This window comes from Ovis canadensis, chromosome 23, assembly GCF_042477335.2.
Source record: "Ovis canadensis isolate MfBH-ARS-UI-01 breed Bighorn chromosome 23, ARS-UI_OviCan_v2, whole genome shotgun sequence".
Classification (NCBI taxonomy): domain Eukaryota; kingdom Metazoa; phylum Chordata; class Mammalia; order Artiodactyla; family Bovidae; genus Ovis; species Ovis canadensis.
Genome location: NC_091267.1, coordinates 51,526,005 through 51,543,148, shown reverse-complemented (window position 1 = coordinate 51,543,148; position 17,144 = coordinate 51,526,005). Strand labels below are relative to the sequence as shown.

At 42.7% G+C, this 17,144-nt stretch overlaps 1 protein-coding gene across 8 annotated transcripts in view; it reads left to right on the top strand.

Annotated features, from left to right (window-relative positions):
- The window catches only part of DLGAP1 (DLG associated protein 1), a 791,550-nt gene that overhangs the window by 559,413 nt on the left and 214,993 nt on the right, over positions 1–17,144 (top strand). For all 8 annotated transcript variants that reach the window (XM_069568351.1, XM_069568350.1, XM_069568356.1 and 5 more), the window contains one exon: positions 6,676–6,890. In XM_069568351.1, the coding sequence (XP_069424452.1) occupies positions 6,676–6,890 (215 nt within the window). The remainder of the gene's footprint in view (positions 1–6,675; positions 6,891–17,144) is intronic.

The window sequence follows — 17,144 nt, the reverse complement described above, 5'->3', positions numbered from 1 at the left end:
GCTTTGTCATCAGAGAGATACAGATTCTTATTTGTGATGATGACCTTGGGCAAGTCAGTCCAGCTTTCTGAGTCTTAGTTTTGCAGCAGTAAAGTAGAAATGGGAGCGTCTGTTTCACAGGACAGCTAGCGGGATTAAAATAGAGTCACAAGGTATCAGCTCCAGCCCTAGAATGCAAGATTATTCCATAAATATCAGGTCCTCAGCTCTCCTTTCCTAAGTACAGGCTCTTCTCCTGTTTACCTTTCCTCATCAGGCTCAGGAAATGTCAAACAGGTTGACCCCCCTCAGCCGTAGCCACATGCCCTTATTTGCCTCTTTACTTTAATTGAAATACTCAATTGTTGAAGAAATCAACAACTGCTAAAGGGTAGCCCTGCAAAGATAACCCTATTATTGACACCCACCATTTTAATCACAGCTCTTCCTTGCTATATCGTCTTTATTTCTACCTAATGAACCAAATGCCAGAGTTATCTATTCCAGCTTCTTTGGCCCCTAATGAAATAGAAACTTGCTTTAAATTTACCTCTGTCTTAGGTTTATGTGTTTTCCTCCCCAGTCTCTACAGTCCAGAACTGCTCACAGAATGGCCCCAGCCTCCCCTGGTATATTTCAGGATACGTGCTCCATTTCAGCTGTCCCGGCTTTCTAAGTGTCTGCATTCCTTTTGTGGCTCTCAGATTTCCCCAAATCTCACGCATTTCCATCACCCCAAACCGCACCATCCAACTTCCCATCCTGAGATAATCCACTCTCAAGGAGTCACTCACACATGGCTTCATCTCCCAGCCATCGTCTTCCAGCCCATCGCTGGCACAGAATGTCTGACTCTGTCTACTCTGAGTTAGACTCTATGACAGCAGCTCAGCCACACCTCATGCACATTGGAAGGGCCTATTAAAATAAGCCTTTCCATGTCTACAATAGTATTTCTTATATTTCAAGGCATGTCATTCTTTATGAATTTTTTTCCTCCAGAGAGAGTTTAAACTCTCAGAAGTTGTTGTCTTATCTGAAATGTGTTCTTCAGATGATTATGAAATGACAGCTGGGGGCTTTCCAGGTGGCTCAGTGGTAAAGAATCGCAGGAGATGTGGGTTCGATCCCTGGGTCAGGAAGATTCCCTGGAGGAGAAAATGGCAACCCCTTCCAGTATTCTTGCCTGGAAAATCCCTTGGACAGAGGAGCCTGGTGGGCTGCGGTCCATGGGGTCACAAAGAGTCAGACACGACTGAAGCACACAGGCGCACAGAATGACAGTTGTTCCTCCCAAAACAACCAAGATCTAAATATAGAGGGGGAAAAAAATCTCTGGACTGTGTACAGCAGACCCCTCCTTGGGCACGGTGTCTCTCTGAACGAACTACAACCCCTCTGAACTTCAGTTTCTTTATTTCATAAGCTGAGATTATAATACTTACTCTCCTTATCCTTCAAGGCAGTTATAATGGTCATGAGACTGTGTAAACTTACGGGTTTTTGCAAAAGCATGACATAAAAGAATGCTAATTGTTATTAATCTGATCAGTATGAAATACGAATATTACATCCTATCATCACTATCCCAGAATACACCCATTCTTATTCTTATTTTGTACATATTCTTTAAAGGGCTGTTGGATTGCTTTCTGAGCTCCATATTTTTTTCACATTTTAGCATCTTTGATATTGGAATGTATCATGTAATCTATAGAGTGTCAGAGTTTAATTGGTGGTATTTCTTTCTTAGTGATACAAAAAATATTGAGGAGCTTGCACTGGTATCTTGGATTCAGTCAACCTGGGCATTTGGAGCTTAGGGGAAAGTGGAGGAAGGGTAAAAGCAGAAGTACCTTGTCTATTCAGAATGGAGATTCTATTAACCAAGCGGGGATAAGATAACCACTCCCCCACCCAAAAAAACATCAGCCAAGAGTTTGAGACATTCAGAAAGAAGAAATTACCTTGAATGATACCACTTTGTGGGAGGAGATTTTTTAAGGACCCCCAGGTTATTAAACTTTAGCTCACAGGTCTCCTGGAACTAGTATAACACTATTTCAACTGAGTTTTGGGAAACCTAAAAAAAAATTGGCAGTATCACAGGAATAGTCCACTTCCAAAGATCTTAGAAGAGAGATAAATACATTTTTGAGATGGTAGGCCAATTTAGGAGAGATAATTTTTACTATAGGAAATATAAATATAATACAATAATACATTTTATAATTTTCCTATATATGAAATTTTTAAAATAATTTTCTCTTGTTGCATTATGAGGGCCCATCATTCAGTGCCCATGACACTATTTCAACTAAGAAAGCATCTTTATTCTGTACTTAGAGGATGACAGCAGCTAGATATGGTCATTCCTTGTCAGAGATAGGTCTTCTGTCCTCCTGAACCATGACATAGGGTTTAAAGTATAGTCTGGCTATCTCTAAAATAGAAAAATGCACACTAATCCTCATTTTGTTCTCTCAAAAATAAAATTCTCCATTGCAGTTTCATGCTTAAACATTTGCATTTAAAAACAAATAATCCTCCTCCTCTCTAACCCATAACTATGGTTAAACTCTTAACTTTTATCAGGAGAAGGGCATGGCAACCCACTCCAGTATTCTTGCCTGGAGAATCCCATGGACGAGGAACCTGGTGGGGTCACAAAGAGTCGGACATGATGGAAGCGACTTAGCATGCATGCATGCACCATTTATTGCAATTTCTTTTAGCATTTGCTGGATCTAACTGCCCCGCCAAGCTCCTTCAGGCAATCAGGACTTCTAGCTTGCCTGTCATCAACAAGTGTCCAGGCCACTCCGCTGTCTGCTCCAGTTTCCCTTTGTTATTAAGACAAAGACTTCCATTTTGTAAACCACGAGGAACAGTAGTAGGAAGACCTTCTCAGAGAGCTGCTGCTGCTGCTGCTAAGTCGCTTCAGTCATGTCCAACTCTGTGTGACCCCAGAGATGGCAGCCTACCAGGCTCTTCTGTCGCTGGGATTTTCCAGGCAAGAACACCGGAGTGGGTTTTTTCCGTAGATTTACCTGAAGCTTTTCTCTCCGACCAAGTGACGCAGAAGGACACAGCAGCCTTGACTAGATCACAGTGTAGCTGCAGCACCTGATAGTTCATGCTCTGGGCCCATGGACAAAGTAGTGTGCTTTTCTTTGAAAACACTGTAACCAACCACTGCCTCTCTTTTGTTTCTGAGGGTAAGAGACTCATAATAAAAACAGTTGCTCAATTGTAGCAACTTTACTGGCCCTGATTGTTCAGCAACAGTACTTCTCTTCTCTAACGTCTTGATGTTCAGATTTCCTTACATTTTTCCTGGAGCTAGTTTCTGTATTAGTTTACATGTATTGTAATAATTGTAAAATTGTAATTGTAGGTTTCTCTCGGCATCCATAAACTTCTTCAGGTGTTCTCATTTGAAAAATATGTTTAATTGAAACATATACACATTAAATACTTCCCAGGTGGTTCTCTTAGCAACAATTACAGCCTGTTTCTAGTGTAAGACCAAGTTTCTACCATAAACTAACTTTGGGGGGAAAAAACCACCTAAAGAAAAATTAGCCATGTTTTGTTTCATAAGCAATATGAGCTAATGAGGTGTCATTGGTCTCTAACATATTTCAGGGAGCCATGCTTATAAGCTGTGCATCAGTGCTGAGAAACTGCAAGTGTTGGCTGCATCCTCTATGACCCTGAGCTGTACCAACTTAATTTATAAAATGTAATTACTGAGCCAATAATGAGGTACTGAATATGATTGTATCTCTGCAGTGACTCACCTGCCAATGGAAGGAAAACAAGACTGTTCTCAACATTTATAATTTCCCTAAGAAGTATCCCTGTTGCCATGGTGATGTTGATGCTTTTTAGCTCAAAAAGCAAGAACTCCACATTGTTACTGCCATAATTGATAAATGGCAAATGGATCAGGCATGATGGCTGTGAAGGTGTCATGGGACTATAGTTGTTCAGTTCTGTAGGCACCATGAGATCAGAGACAGAAAGAGAACATCAAATACGGTCTCAGCAAGACACAGGAGCTGTAGGGCTGGAACTCTTCCCCTTCGTAGCTGAGATTTTAGGCAAGTTACCTAACCTCATTTTCCTCATTTGTAAAATGGGGCTAATAATCATGATACCCTTAGCTGTGTGGATCAAATGAGTTAACACTTACAAAGCATTTAGAACAGAGCCTGCACACAGGACGTATGATTTGAGTTTGTTAAAATAAGCTGCATAGTGAAGCTTAACCAAATTTCGCTGGTAGTTTTCAGCTTTAGAACCTGCAAATCACTGTTTTCAGGTCCAGGAATGGTAGTATCTCTTCAGTCTGACGTTTCTAGATATTGCAAGCTTTCAAACAGTTAAACGTATGAGTTAAGGAGGAAGGAATAGTTTGCTTTTTTTCCAGCGAGTATTCTCAGTTCCTGGAAACTATGACTTAGAAATCAATGTCTATTCTGTACATGTGTGTCATTGTAGACAATTTCATTTTAACACATTGTAGACAATTTTATTAATTTTAATAAAATTATTAACAATCTTATTAGATTTAAAATTCATGTTATTAATCATACATTTTAGATTAAGTAAACTCTGATCTTTGAATTAAACCAAAACTGCTTTGAATTCCAGTGCTGCCATTTCTTAGCTGTGTGTTCTCAGGCAGATTTCTTAAGTCCTCTGAGCTTCTGCTTCTCATTTGAGAAATTCAAAAAAATAGAGTTGTTATGTTGATGAAATAAGATCCTGTAAGCAAACTGCATAGCATACTTAGATGTTAATAATGAAACAGCATTATTTAATGGATAATCAGTAAATATTGGGTTGGCCAATAAGTTCATTTGTTAAGATGTTACAGAAAACACCAGATGAACTTTTGGCCAATCCAGCAGTTAGCATGAAAATATTAAATACTTTTTTTACCTTCCCATTGCCAACGTGGCCACTTCTAGGAGCCCTTCCTGGATCCTCCTTCTCCATCACCGTTATATCACTCCTGTTTCCAGTGTCTCCTTAGCTCATACTCCATTTACGGGACCACATCTGAGGCTTGGTAACACGTTGACTCGGAACTGTTCCCAAACTTTTGTCTGCTTTGTCTTCTTATCTCCGTTATCAGCATGTTGAGGGCAAGAGGCAGCCTCCTTGGTTTCTGGTCTCTTAATTAAGAGACCCTGTGTCCCGTTCTGTGCACAGTCCATAGGTTATTCATTATATCTTAATGGATAAAAAGAGTGGCCATTGTTACGTATTTTTTTATTTAACAAATGGAGGAGGAATGAGATCCTAGTGTGGATCCACACTGAACTGTGCTGTGCTGTGCTTAGTCACTCAGTCGTGTCCGACTCTTTGCAACTCCACGGACTGTAGCCCGCCAGGCTCCTCTGTCCATGGAATTTTCCAGATAAGAATCCTGGAGTGGGTAGCCACTCCCTTCTCCAGGGGATCTTCCTGAACCCAGGAATCAAGTGCAAGGCTCCAACATTGCAGGTGGATTCTTTTACCCATCTGATCCACCAGGGAAGCCCTAAGAACTAAAAATAAGGTCAGAAACAAGCCTTTCTGGCATAGGATGGTGCCCTGATGAACTCAAAGGAAATGATTGCTTTGGGTGGGCCAAAAAGTTCATTCGGTTTTAAATAAAAATAAAAAGACATATTTTTCATTTTCACCCAGAACTTTATTGAACAGCATATTCACTAACTGAAGAAACTCTTCTGGCCAACCCAATAGAAAGACAAATGAGCCATGTACTGAGAACATTATCTTGTGGGTTCCTCACAATTAGGGACTTGGAGCAGGATCCAACAAAGCAAGAGGAAAAGAACAACTAAGTAGTGGCTAAATCGGGTAAGTAGGGTAATCAGAAAGACAGTGTGTGGGTACGTGGGTGTGTAGAGGCCAAGAAAAATTAAAATTAAGAAAATGCCACTAGCTTTCATGAGGAGACCACTGGAAACCCTCAAAGAGTGTGTCAAGCAACCTATAGAGGCTAAATCCAAATTAAGAAGATTCAGAAAGAATCAGTGGTTGGGAAGCGAACATAGGTGGTGTAGACCAGTGGTTTGGGAGGAAGCAAGATTGGATACAAGATGCTAGAGATGGAAGACACAGGAAAGATGTCAACAAAACAGAAACATTCTTGAATTTCCAATGACAATTGAAGACAAATCATTGAGAAGCTCAAATAAAACCACTCTCTAGTGGCATCTGTATATGCCTATTATTTTCAGCATAAGAAAATTGAGAAGTATAAGTGAATCTGATGGTTCTAATTTTCCGTAGTACAGAGGTTCTTTCAAAGACTGAGACATGTATTTGCATGTATTGAAAATATTTTCAGACTAATTATGGTAAAATATTATTGTTGAAAGTTAATGTCTAAAAGTTTTCAATAATTACTGGCATTACCTATATTCAGGGTCAGGAAAAAAAGAAGAAGATAAACAATTTTTTAATATTTCTGTGTATTTATTTATTTGGCTGCACTGGGTCTTAGTTGTGGCATGGAGGATCTGTAGCTGTGGCATGTGGGATCTAGTTCCCTGACCAGGGATCAAACCCAGGCCCCCTCCATTTGGGAGCCAGCAGTCTTAGCCACTGCACCACCAGGGAATTCCCGAAGGTAGACTTTATACAGAATGAACTCTCTGTTTTGTATCTGCATAGGTCCCTCAGGATGAATGGACAGGGTACACCCCTCGAGGTAAAGATGATGAAATCCCCTGCCGAAGAATGCGGAGCGGCAGCTACATCAAGGCCATGGGAGATGAAGACAGCGGTGACTCGGACACCAGCCCCAAGCCTTCTCCCAAAGTGGCTGCGCGCAGGGAAAGCTATCTCAAGGCGACTCAGCCATCCCTCACAGAACTCACCACTCTCAAGTAAGTGTTTCCAATACTCTACTTCCGGCACCCCACTTCCTTGTTTTATCCCTTATGATTGGATTGCAGAACTTCTAGAGTAAGTGTGTCAAACAACATCCCACAGGTGGAGCAGCATGATATACTGAATAGTCTATTGGTGTTGACCTTGGGTCTGACATACATCCCAGTGCCTTCAAAGACATGGTATCCAGGTGTGTTTTGCATAAAGCATAAGCTGAACCACCAACCTCCAAAAAGAGTTTACAACAATCCAGAATGGCTTCGAAAGAGAATTAGGAGTTCTCATCAATGAGGGTGTCTGTGTATTCCCACTCTTGGTTGTTTGTTTAGCCATCAAATCTGCAGGGCAATGCTTCCTTAAAACATTTGAATTTTTCAGATGACTGAGTGATAAAATAGTGTAGATCAGTGGTCCCTAGTGGTTTATCTGTATTGTTTAAAGTCAATGCTGAGTTCCTTCTGAGGCCACTAGGAGAATCAAATGACAGATACTGAAAACATTTGGTAAACTGTTGTACACAATTATCTTGTAAAAAAAAAAAAGGCTTGAAAACAAAGGAATATATTCTTAGTGATCAGGATGGATGATCAAATATAATTCCTATTCATTGGTTCCTTTGGGCTCACAGATAAGTTTGAAGCATGTGAAGCAGTCACCACAACCATTGACGAGAACACTTCTCCGGTTCTAAAGGGAATAGTTAGTGCTGGTTTGTTACAGCCATTCCCCTCCTCCCTACAGAACTAGAAAGAATGGGATTCCCCAGATGAACAGAGGGAAATACATTCATGTTCAGAATGGATGACAGTATGAAGCATGGCTGCACTGATATTTTTAACCCGCTAATATGTACCTGCCAGACCGAGTTCCCAGCCTCCAGGTGGGCTAGCGATGCTCGGTGGAATTCAGAAGGAACAGGAAGCTTTCAGAGAACCATTGCTTCAGAGGCAAGGCTTGAAGGGGGAGGGTGAAGAGTCTGAGCCAGCATAGATGCAGCCAAAGGCGGGGGAGCAGGTGTGAGATGACAATTCAACTCAACGACTACAGGTAAAGCTACTCCAGGAAGCTACTGATCAAGGCACTGTAGAATATAGGGACTGTGTAATGGTGAGATAGCGTTGCTTGCATCTCCTTGGGATTGTGACAAGGGCTTCACAGTCATCTTTATTTTATATTTGGTCATGCCGCACGGCATGTGGGATCTTAATTTCCAAACCAGGAATGGAACCTGTGCCTCCTGTAGTGCATGCCCAGAGCTTAAGCACCACCAGGGAGGGCCCCACAGTCACGTTTAGCTAACATTTGAACCCCCTTGGACATGGTGTACAGAGAAAATAGGAAAGTGCGTGAGAAGGTTGTGCCAACCTTAAGAAAGGTTTCAACAAAGTGCTGCCAGAGTTCTTGGGAAGAAGAAATAACAGCCAACAGGGAGAGGTTAAATCTTGAGAAGAAGACTGAAAATAATGGAAACTTTCTTCTACTCTTCTCCACCATTAGATTGTAAGTTCTATCCTACTAGAAACCCTGACTGCTGATCTATCCCAATGCTTAGCACATAGTAAGTAGCCAGCAATAACCATAATGATGGAATAACTAATGAATATGAATGGGCTCCCCAGGTGGCGCTAGTGTTAGAGAATCCACTGCCAACGCAGGAGACAGATGAAACACGAATTTGATCAGTGGGTCGGGAAGATCCCTGGAGTAGGAAATGGCACCCCACTGCAGTATGCTTGCCTGGAAAATTCCATGGACAGAGGAGCCTACAGTCCACGGGGCCACAATGAGTTGGACATGACTGAACAACACACACACACACACACACACACACACACACAGAGCTAATGAAAGGGGCACTGATCATTGAAGGCACTGTTCTAAGTGTTTCGCATACACTATCTTTTCCAATCTTCACAGTTAATCTTGAGATAGGATATATAGTCATCCATGTAAAACTGACAACAAAATTGAGACACAGAACAGTTAAATAACTTTCCCATAGTAGCCCTTCTAGAAGCGACAGAGCTGTGGTTTTGAACCCAGATCATCTCACCTCAGAGCCTGTGCTCTTGAGCAACAAGCTGTCGTAAGTCTTTTTTGAATGAACAGATGTAAAAGGAGATGGCATTCCTGGGGTATATCGTGGGGAATGGCTTCAAGGTACCATTATTTTTACATGTTAACCATGTATACCCAGCTCTCCTTTTCTGGGCATGTGGCAATGCTGCACTTCTCTGCCTCTTTAAAATCAGTGTGGTCATGCACGTGGCTTTAGCGATGAAATTTGAACAGAAGTGTTGTGTATCACTTCCAGGAAGTGCGGCCCTACTCCCTGGGTCCACTTTTCTGATTCGAGGACCCTTCTGTCTTTCTGGGTATCTGAGTGAATGCAATGAACAGAGCCTCCTGCCAGTTCATGATATGGGCAAAAGAAACATGTCCAAGAAATGAAGTTGTGAGCAAGAAATAAACTTGGGTGATTTGCGATTGTTTATCAACAGAGCCAAACTTGGCCTATCCGAACTTCTACGTAAATTGGTACTAGGAATGGGGTACTCATGTAACAACAAAATAAACTAAAACATATGCCTGATTATAGGATTTGGTAGCAGGAAGCAAGGTAATTATCAGAGGCTGGTACATACTGATCCATGTTATGCAGTGGTGAGTCATTTGGTAAATTGTTGTCTAGAACATGGAAGGTAGATGAGGTAACAAATGAACTCTAGGGGAAGTAGTTGCAAACCGTATTGTTAACAGAATGTGTCGGTTGCTCTTGGCAGCCTTCAACACAGTGTTCCATGCTTTGAAATAGACTCGGAAAAGATTTGGTTACAATACAAGTAGTAATGAAAGGGAATAAGAAGAGTCGAGACATTTGTGGACTTGTGTGACTGGAAGAAGCAACTAATCTCAATCCAGTTTGTAAAAGGTAAATCTGAGAAAGCACTTGAATGAAGAAGATAGGACGAAAACTACCCCGTGTGGCAATGTTCAAATCAAGAACATGGCCCCAGACTTCCCTGGGGGTCGAGTGGTTAAGAATCCGCCTGCCAATGCAAGGAACATGGGTCCAGGAAGATTCCACATTCCCTGGGGTGACTAAGCCCCTGCATCACAACTACTGATCCCGAGTTCTTGAGCCTGTGCTCCACAAGAGAAGCTGCTGCAGCGGGAAGCCCACACACTGCATTTATTTAGAGAGTAACCCCCGTGAACCACAACTCGAGAAAGCCCGGCTACTGTGACAAAGACCCAGTTCAACAAAAAGTAAACAAATAAATATTTTTTAAGTTAAAATTTAAAAAAAGGACATGACTCCCTTGCTTCATTATTCATGCTTTGAGTGGAATCAGATGATTTAGAATGAAGATACAATTAAGTAAATATTTTTAACTAGATTAAAATGCTTCAGAGAAGAGCAGTTGATAGGTTGGTAAGCTGAGAGTACACGAGATAGAGAGGCATGAAGGTAGGAAGGCAAACAAATAGGACAGCGATAGTCATTGCATCTCCAAGGGGTCTACAAGTACGATGCCTGCTACATGGAACTCGCTGGAACCAGTAGGTAAGAAGTTGAGTGTGTGGCTTCCCTAGAAGTTCAGTGGTAAAGAATCCACCTGCCAGTTCAGGAGACGGAGTTTCTATCCCTTATACGGGAAGATCCCACATGCCACGGAGCAACTAAGCCTGTGCACCACAGCTACTGAGCCTACGTGCCACAACCATTGAAGCCTGCGCCCTGCACCGAGAGAAGCTGCCGCGATGAGAAGCCGCGCACAACAGCTAGAGAGTAGCCCCCGCCTGCGGCAACTAGGGGAAAAGAAGCCCACACAGCAACAAAGACCCAGAACAGTCAAAAAATAAAAATTTTAAATTTTTTTTTTAAAAGAAGTTGACTATGGTAATCTTGAGAGGACGTACTTCCCAAAGAATCACAATGAAAAGATGCAGTAAAGAGAGACGTCCTAAAATGTCTATTGGCTCTAAGGAGCCAATATTTCCTAATGTGTACTTTGGATACTTTGGATGTGGTCATACTGGACAACAGAAACAGAGGACTCTCCCATGGAGCTGAACAACATGGACAAGGACCAGGGAAGTTGTTCCAGGGAGCGGAACCCAGGTTCCACAAAGTGGAAACCAGGACTCACATCAGCCAGAAAGAAAGTCAAAGTCACTCCATCACGTCCGACTCTGCGACCCCATGGACTATACAGTCCCTGGAATTCTCTAGGCCAGAATACTCAAGTGGGTAGCCATTCCCTTCTCCAGGGGATCTTCCCAACCCAAGGATCGAACCCAGGTCTCCCACATTGCAGGCAGACTCTTTACCAGCTAAGCCACGAGGGAAGCCCAAGAATACTGGAGTGTGTAGCCTATCCCTTCTCCAGGTGATCTTCCCTACCCAAGAATCGAACCAGGGTGTCCTGTATTGAAGGCAGATTCTTTACCAACTGAGCTCTCAGGAAACATCAAACAATGCCTGCTTAACTCTGAATCTCCTCGATCCTTTGGTCATTCGGTCCTTCCTCTCTTCACCCCAGGCCAAGCTTGAGTCAAGATGTTCTCAAGGCCCTTCCTCTTTCAGCTGCATGTCAGCCTTCTTGCACTTCCAGGTCAGAACTCACTTCGCTGCAGCCTCTGACATCTCCCTCAATCTGCATTCTCCCAGTGTGCTTTGAGTGGCTCCTTTTCCCGGGCACCCAGTTGGATTTCCTTTTCTCCTCGACTGGGACCCACTGTCATATCTTTTGCTCACCTCAGCAGTCTTGGTGAGTCCGTTATTCCAATCAGGTTTTTATTCTTTCTGCTTTCAACTCTGGGCCTCACATCTTCGCTCTGACAGCTAGTTGATGTGTAACCATGGACGAGTTATTGAATCTTCCTAAGACAGAGATTCCTCATTTGTGAAATGGGGAAAGCCTCATGTATAGAGTTACAGTGATAAAACAAAGCTAATGTGAGCCCTGAGTACTCGATCAGGCACTTAGAACCTAATTAAAACTGAAATCTCTCTCCTGTGTTTTACACTTTCCATTCCTTCTCTCTAAAAAGCATCTAAATTCCTTTTCATTCCTTCAGCTCCCTCAAAGATACATAGTTCCCTCCTCTCCGAGGCTGTGATCATTGCAGGGACAGTGCAGGATCCAAACTGCCCTTTCTGAAGAGCAGTTCTATAGCAAGAGATAAGGACAGGGTACAGACTGCAAGAGTCACGTGCCCATCTCATTTGGAGGAGGGTATTCACCCCCCAAATACAAACCTATTTTTTTTAAGCTGGGCGTGATGACAGAGGCTAAATATAATAGGCAATTTCTTGTACTGGTTTTGTCTATATTTTTAGATGCTCATTGATGTTTATTGTAGCAGTATTGTAATAGTGAAAAGTTGGAAACAACTTAAATACATACCAGCAGGGGAAGGGATAAATAACAGTGGCAGATTCATAAAATGCATTATCAACTGGTGCCAGAGGTGGTGCTGGTGGTAAAGAACCTGCCTGCCAGTGCAGGAGATATAAGAGACCTGGGTTTGATCCCTGGGTTGGGAAGATCCTCTGGAGAAGGAAATGGCAAGCCTCTCCAGTATTCTTGCCTGGGAAATCCCATGGACAGAGGAGCCTGGAGAGCTTACAGTCCATAGGATCACAAAGAGTCAGACACAACTGAAGCAATTTAGCATGCACGAACACCAACATGGGTCAATGCCAAATGCAGAATGAAAGACATACACTTTTTACAAGTTAAAAGCACACAGAATAATACTAGGTACTATTTGTCTTTTAACCGAGCTTTTTTTTTTTTCTTTGAAGAAGGTTGGAAAGTATTTAAATAATTTGTCTATGAGTAAATGAATGAGTTTCTCTGTTTTAAACTTTTTCCACTTCTTACTTTTTAGGGAGTTGCAGGTAGTTGATAGGATAGAAGACAAAAGAAGACGGTGTCACGGTCAGGGAGAGGTGGGAAAGTATCCTGAGTTTGTCGATGAGGATATAAACCCACAAGTTTGTAGCCTTAGGTGATACTAGGCTGTTCACCCTCCCATTGGGAGAAGCGTGTGCTGTTACATGTTAGTTACTGCGGGACAGGAGAGGGATGTCAAAGCATTTGGGCAAAACAGACAGCAAAGGAAAACAGAGGCATTTCCCTCCACTTAGGACTAAGAAGGGAAGATGTACATGGCTGTGTTCTTCAATATGGTTCACATCCATAGGTTAAAAAAAAAATTGCCCTGCTCCCCTCTTCATGGCCTGTGGCCCTCCTTTTTCTGGGAAGAGGAGGAACACAAGGAGCTGCAGGTGGGCGGGACAGCGTGTGGAATGTGAAGACACAGCTGAGGACACAGTCTGGCCAGAGCGGGGAAAGAGAGAAAGGAAACTTCTACCAAAGAGAAGCGAAGCAAGAGGCTCCAGCGAGAGGCTACAGTCTGGGGCTCCTGATGCAGAAGGGACTCATTTTAAGTCCCCAGAATTGAAGCTGTAGGAGAACAACCCCGTTTGTCTCCTCTCATATTATTTTGTTTCCCAACACGACCTTCTTTTTGTCTTTAAACCGTGAGCTGCCGGTGCTTTGTGCTTCATCATAACCATACATGTACATTAGCGCTGAAAGTTTCCTCAAGACCGAGGAGACGAGGGACAGCACCTTGTGCGACGGCCAGTCACTGAGAAGTGTGGCTGAGGCTCTGTTGAGGGAGATTCTGAGCCCCAGAACCCTGTACTCATCTGGAGGGGAGCTGGGATCCATTGGCTCCATCTCTTGCAATGCAAGGTCAGAAAGATCCCCTGGAGAAGGGACTGCAACCCACTCCGGTATTCTTGCCTGGAGAATTCTATGAACAGAAGAACCTGGTGGGCTACAGTCCGTGGGGTTGCAAAGAATCGGACACGACTGAGCAACTAACACTGACACAACTGGGATCCATTAATGCTGGGATCCACTGATGCTGGGATCCACTGATGCTGTTTGCAAGGGCCTGGGGTGGGTCTGAGAGGGAGCCATCTAAGTGGACCCTCCAAGGTAAGAGCACAGGACTCTCATTTAATTCGGGGATGGGGGTGGGGATGGGGCTCAGAGACATCAAACCATTGCCAAAAGCCACAGAGCTATTTTTTTTTTAAGTTTCAGGATTGGAAAAAGAATTATGATTTCAAGGATTAATCATCCTGAAAATGAAAACTTATCTGCCCTCAAGGCATTTAGGATTGAAAATAAATCTTCCTGAAGTCTTCTGTTACTTTATCAATATTGCAGGAAGCTCTGGCAGGTCCTTTCCTGAGCCAGGCAAGCACAGACACCTGAGGCCTTTCTCACTGATTTTGGAAGAGTTTCAAAGTCTATAATGTTAGAGACTGATTGTTTTTCCAGGAGAAAATTTTTCTTAGTGCTTGGATGAAGGGATAAAGAACTACGAAGAGATTTTAAAGTGTTATTTGCTGAGGATTAATGGACATTAATTTGAATTTAACTTGAGAATCTTCTAAATGACAGCTCACTTACTGTTATTTTTTTTTAATGTTCTTACAGTCTATTGAATAAAAGTCCAAGTTGGGATTTGGACATGGCTTTGACTAATCATGGAACAGACAGTTGTCTCCTTTCCAGAATAAATAGCATATGCTGGCCAATCCAAGTAAAAGACTTAAATCCATCATCAGAGCCAAGCTGAGGTGACCTGCTTTGAGGGAACTCAGGCCTCCAAACCTCTGTCCTCTTGCCTGAGAATTTACTCTTAAACATTCAGAAGACCTTTTCAAAAATACTAATGTTCTTGGGTGATATGTCATTTCAAATCATTGTTAGTTAATAATGAAGAACATTGTAGCATCGACACATACAGGCTGCCATGTGTAAAACAGATAGCTAGTGGGAAATTGCTGTAAAACACAGGGAGCCTGGCCTGGTGCTCTGGGGTGACCTAGAGGGGTGGGGTAGGGGAGTGGACAGAGGCACAAGAGGGAGGAGACAATGTATAAATATGCCTGCTCTATACTGCCATACTGCAGAAACCAACACAATATTGTAAGGCAATTTCCCTCCGATTAAAAAATAAATTTAAAAAAAATAGTGAAGAAAGAAGGAAAACCCAGCAGCGAGGGGAAGGGATTTTTTCACGATCTGTGGGAGAAGAGAAGGGAGTGAGAGAAGTGATGGTCCCCAGAGTGTAGCAATGAAACTAAAGAGTAATGAGAGCGGCTTCTCCAGGAGCTTTGCAGCCTGAAGATGAAGCTCACTGTCTCAAGACTCCTTCTGACTCCAGAACATTCCACTGACCTTGGGCCTTACCTATCGGAAGACACAATCACTGACATTAAGTAGCTGATGAAAACCAGCCTCAGAAATAAGCCCTCAAGATGCCTTTGGAAAACAGAAAATGGAAAGGAGGAAAGAAAAACCATGTACAAGAGTGTGGGAGTGCCTCCTCGCCAACATTCCTGAGAGAAGATGGGAGTTGAAAACCTCAAACAAAATGTTTGCCCCATCTCACTTGGCTAATTTTAGTTATCTTGGTTCATGGCTATGATTCATCCCTAAAGCTGTGAATTGCTGGGGAGGAAGGAGGGGAAAAAAAATGGACTTAAATGTCAAAGAAGTAGGAACAAAAATATAGTTTTCTTTTTGGGGGAACTAGAATTCCAGGATAGGGGGATCTTTTTTTCTCATGAGGGATGGAATGCTTCAAACTTCTAGAAAATAATGAGCTCCAGTCAAAACATCGTCAAGAAATAAGAGAGTAGATTATGGGTTATATCATGTAGGAATTTTTGCTTTCCTAGTGTACTCCCCTCTTATTCTTTGTGTGCCTCTTTAAATCCCGTTAAACTAGACACCACTAAGAATCCCATGTAGCTGAGTATGATGGAAGCTTAAGACATGGACTGTAACAAGAAATGGAGTTCCAAGAGCAGACGAGGGAGGGATAACGGAGACAAACAGACTCTGAGAAATAAGTCTGGGGGATGCTGTGGTAGCACAAAGAAGCAGCTCCAATACTTTGGCCACTTAATGCAAAGAGCCGACTCACTGGAAAAGATGAAGGCAAAAGGAGAAGGGAGCAGCAGAGGATGAGATGGTTAGATAGCATCACCGACTCAGTGGATGAGTCTGAGCAAACTCTGGGAGATGGCGGAAGACAGAGGAGCCTGGTGTGCTGCAGTCCGTGGGGTGGCAAAATGTTGGACACGACTTAGTGACTGAACAACAACAAAAAATGTCGGTGAACTGTTGTCTTGCCTGTTGAAGAATAGAGGGCGACAGAGATGGTTGCTCAAACTCCATCCTTGGAAGAGAAAGACGTTTTTCAGTGTAGTGGGTATCCCCTAGTAAATTGGGTACCCTGTGGAATCTTCATAGGTTTGGAGGAAGAGCAGTAACTGGTCTGATGCTCAGGTACCCTATCTTTCTACCGTCAGTTTAGCCACTATTCCTGTGTTCACCTCTCTCTGCTCTTAAGACTTCTGAGCAGTAAAAAAAAAAAAGAAAGAAAGAAAGAAAATACATAGGATGAATTGAGAGAGTCACATTGACATATATACACGACCATATGTAAAATACATAGCTGGTGGGAAACTGCTGTATAGTGCAGGAAGCTCAGCTCCACGCTCTATGATGACCTAGAGGGGTGGGATGGGGAGGTGGACAAAGGTTCAAGAGGGTGGAGATATATGTATACATCAGCTGATTCATGCTGCTGTACAACAGAAACCAACACAACATTGTAAAACAATTATCTTCCAGTTAAAAATAAATTTGGGAGGAGAATGGATACATGTGTATGCGCGGCTGAGTCCCTTCGCTGTTCACCTGGAACTGTCACAACATTGTTTATCAGCTATGCATGGGTGGGCAGTCGCTTGCCCATGGGTGGGCAAGAACACAGTAGTGAGCTAAGAGTTTAAAAGTAATTTTAATAAATGTGAAGGCTTAGGATCTCAAAACTCTTTGAGATGAATGCTCAGTCGCCTCTGTTGTGTCTGACTCTTTGCAACCCCAGGCTTCCCTGTCCTTCACTATTTCCCGGAGTTTGTTCAAACTCATGACCGCTGAGTTGGTGATGCTATCCAACCATCTCATCCTCTGTCACCCGCTTCTCCTCCTGCCCTCAGTCTTTCCCAGCATCAGGGTCTTTTCCAATGAGTCAGCTCTTTGCATCAGGTGACCAAAGTATTGGAGCTTCAGCTTCAGCATTAGTCCTTCCAATGAATATTCACGGGTGATTTCTTTTAGGATTGACTGGTTAAATAAAAA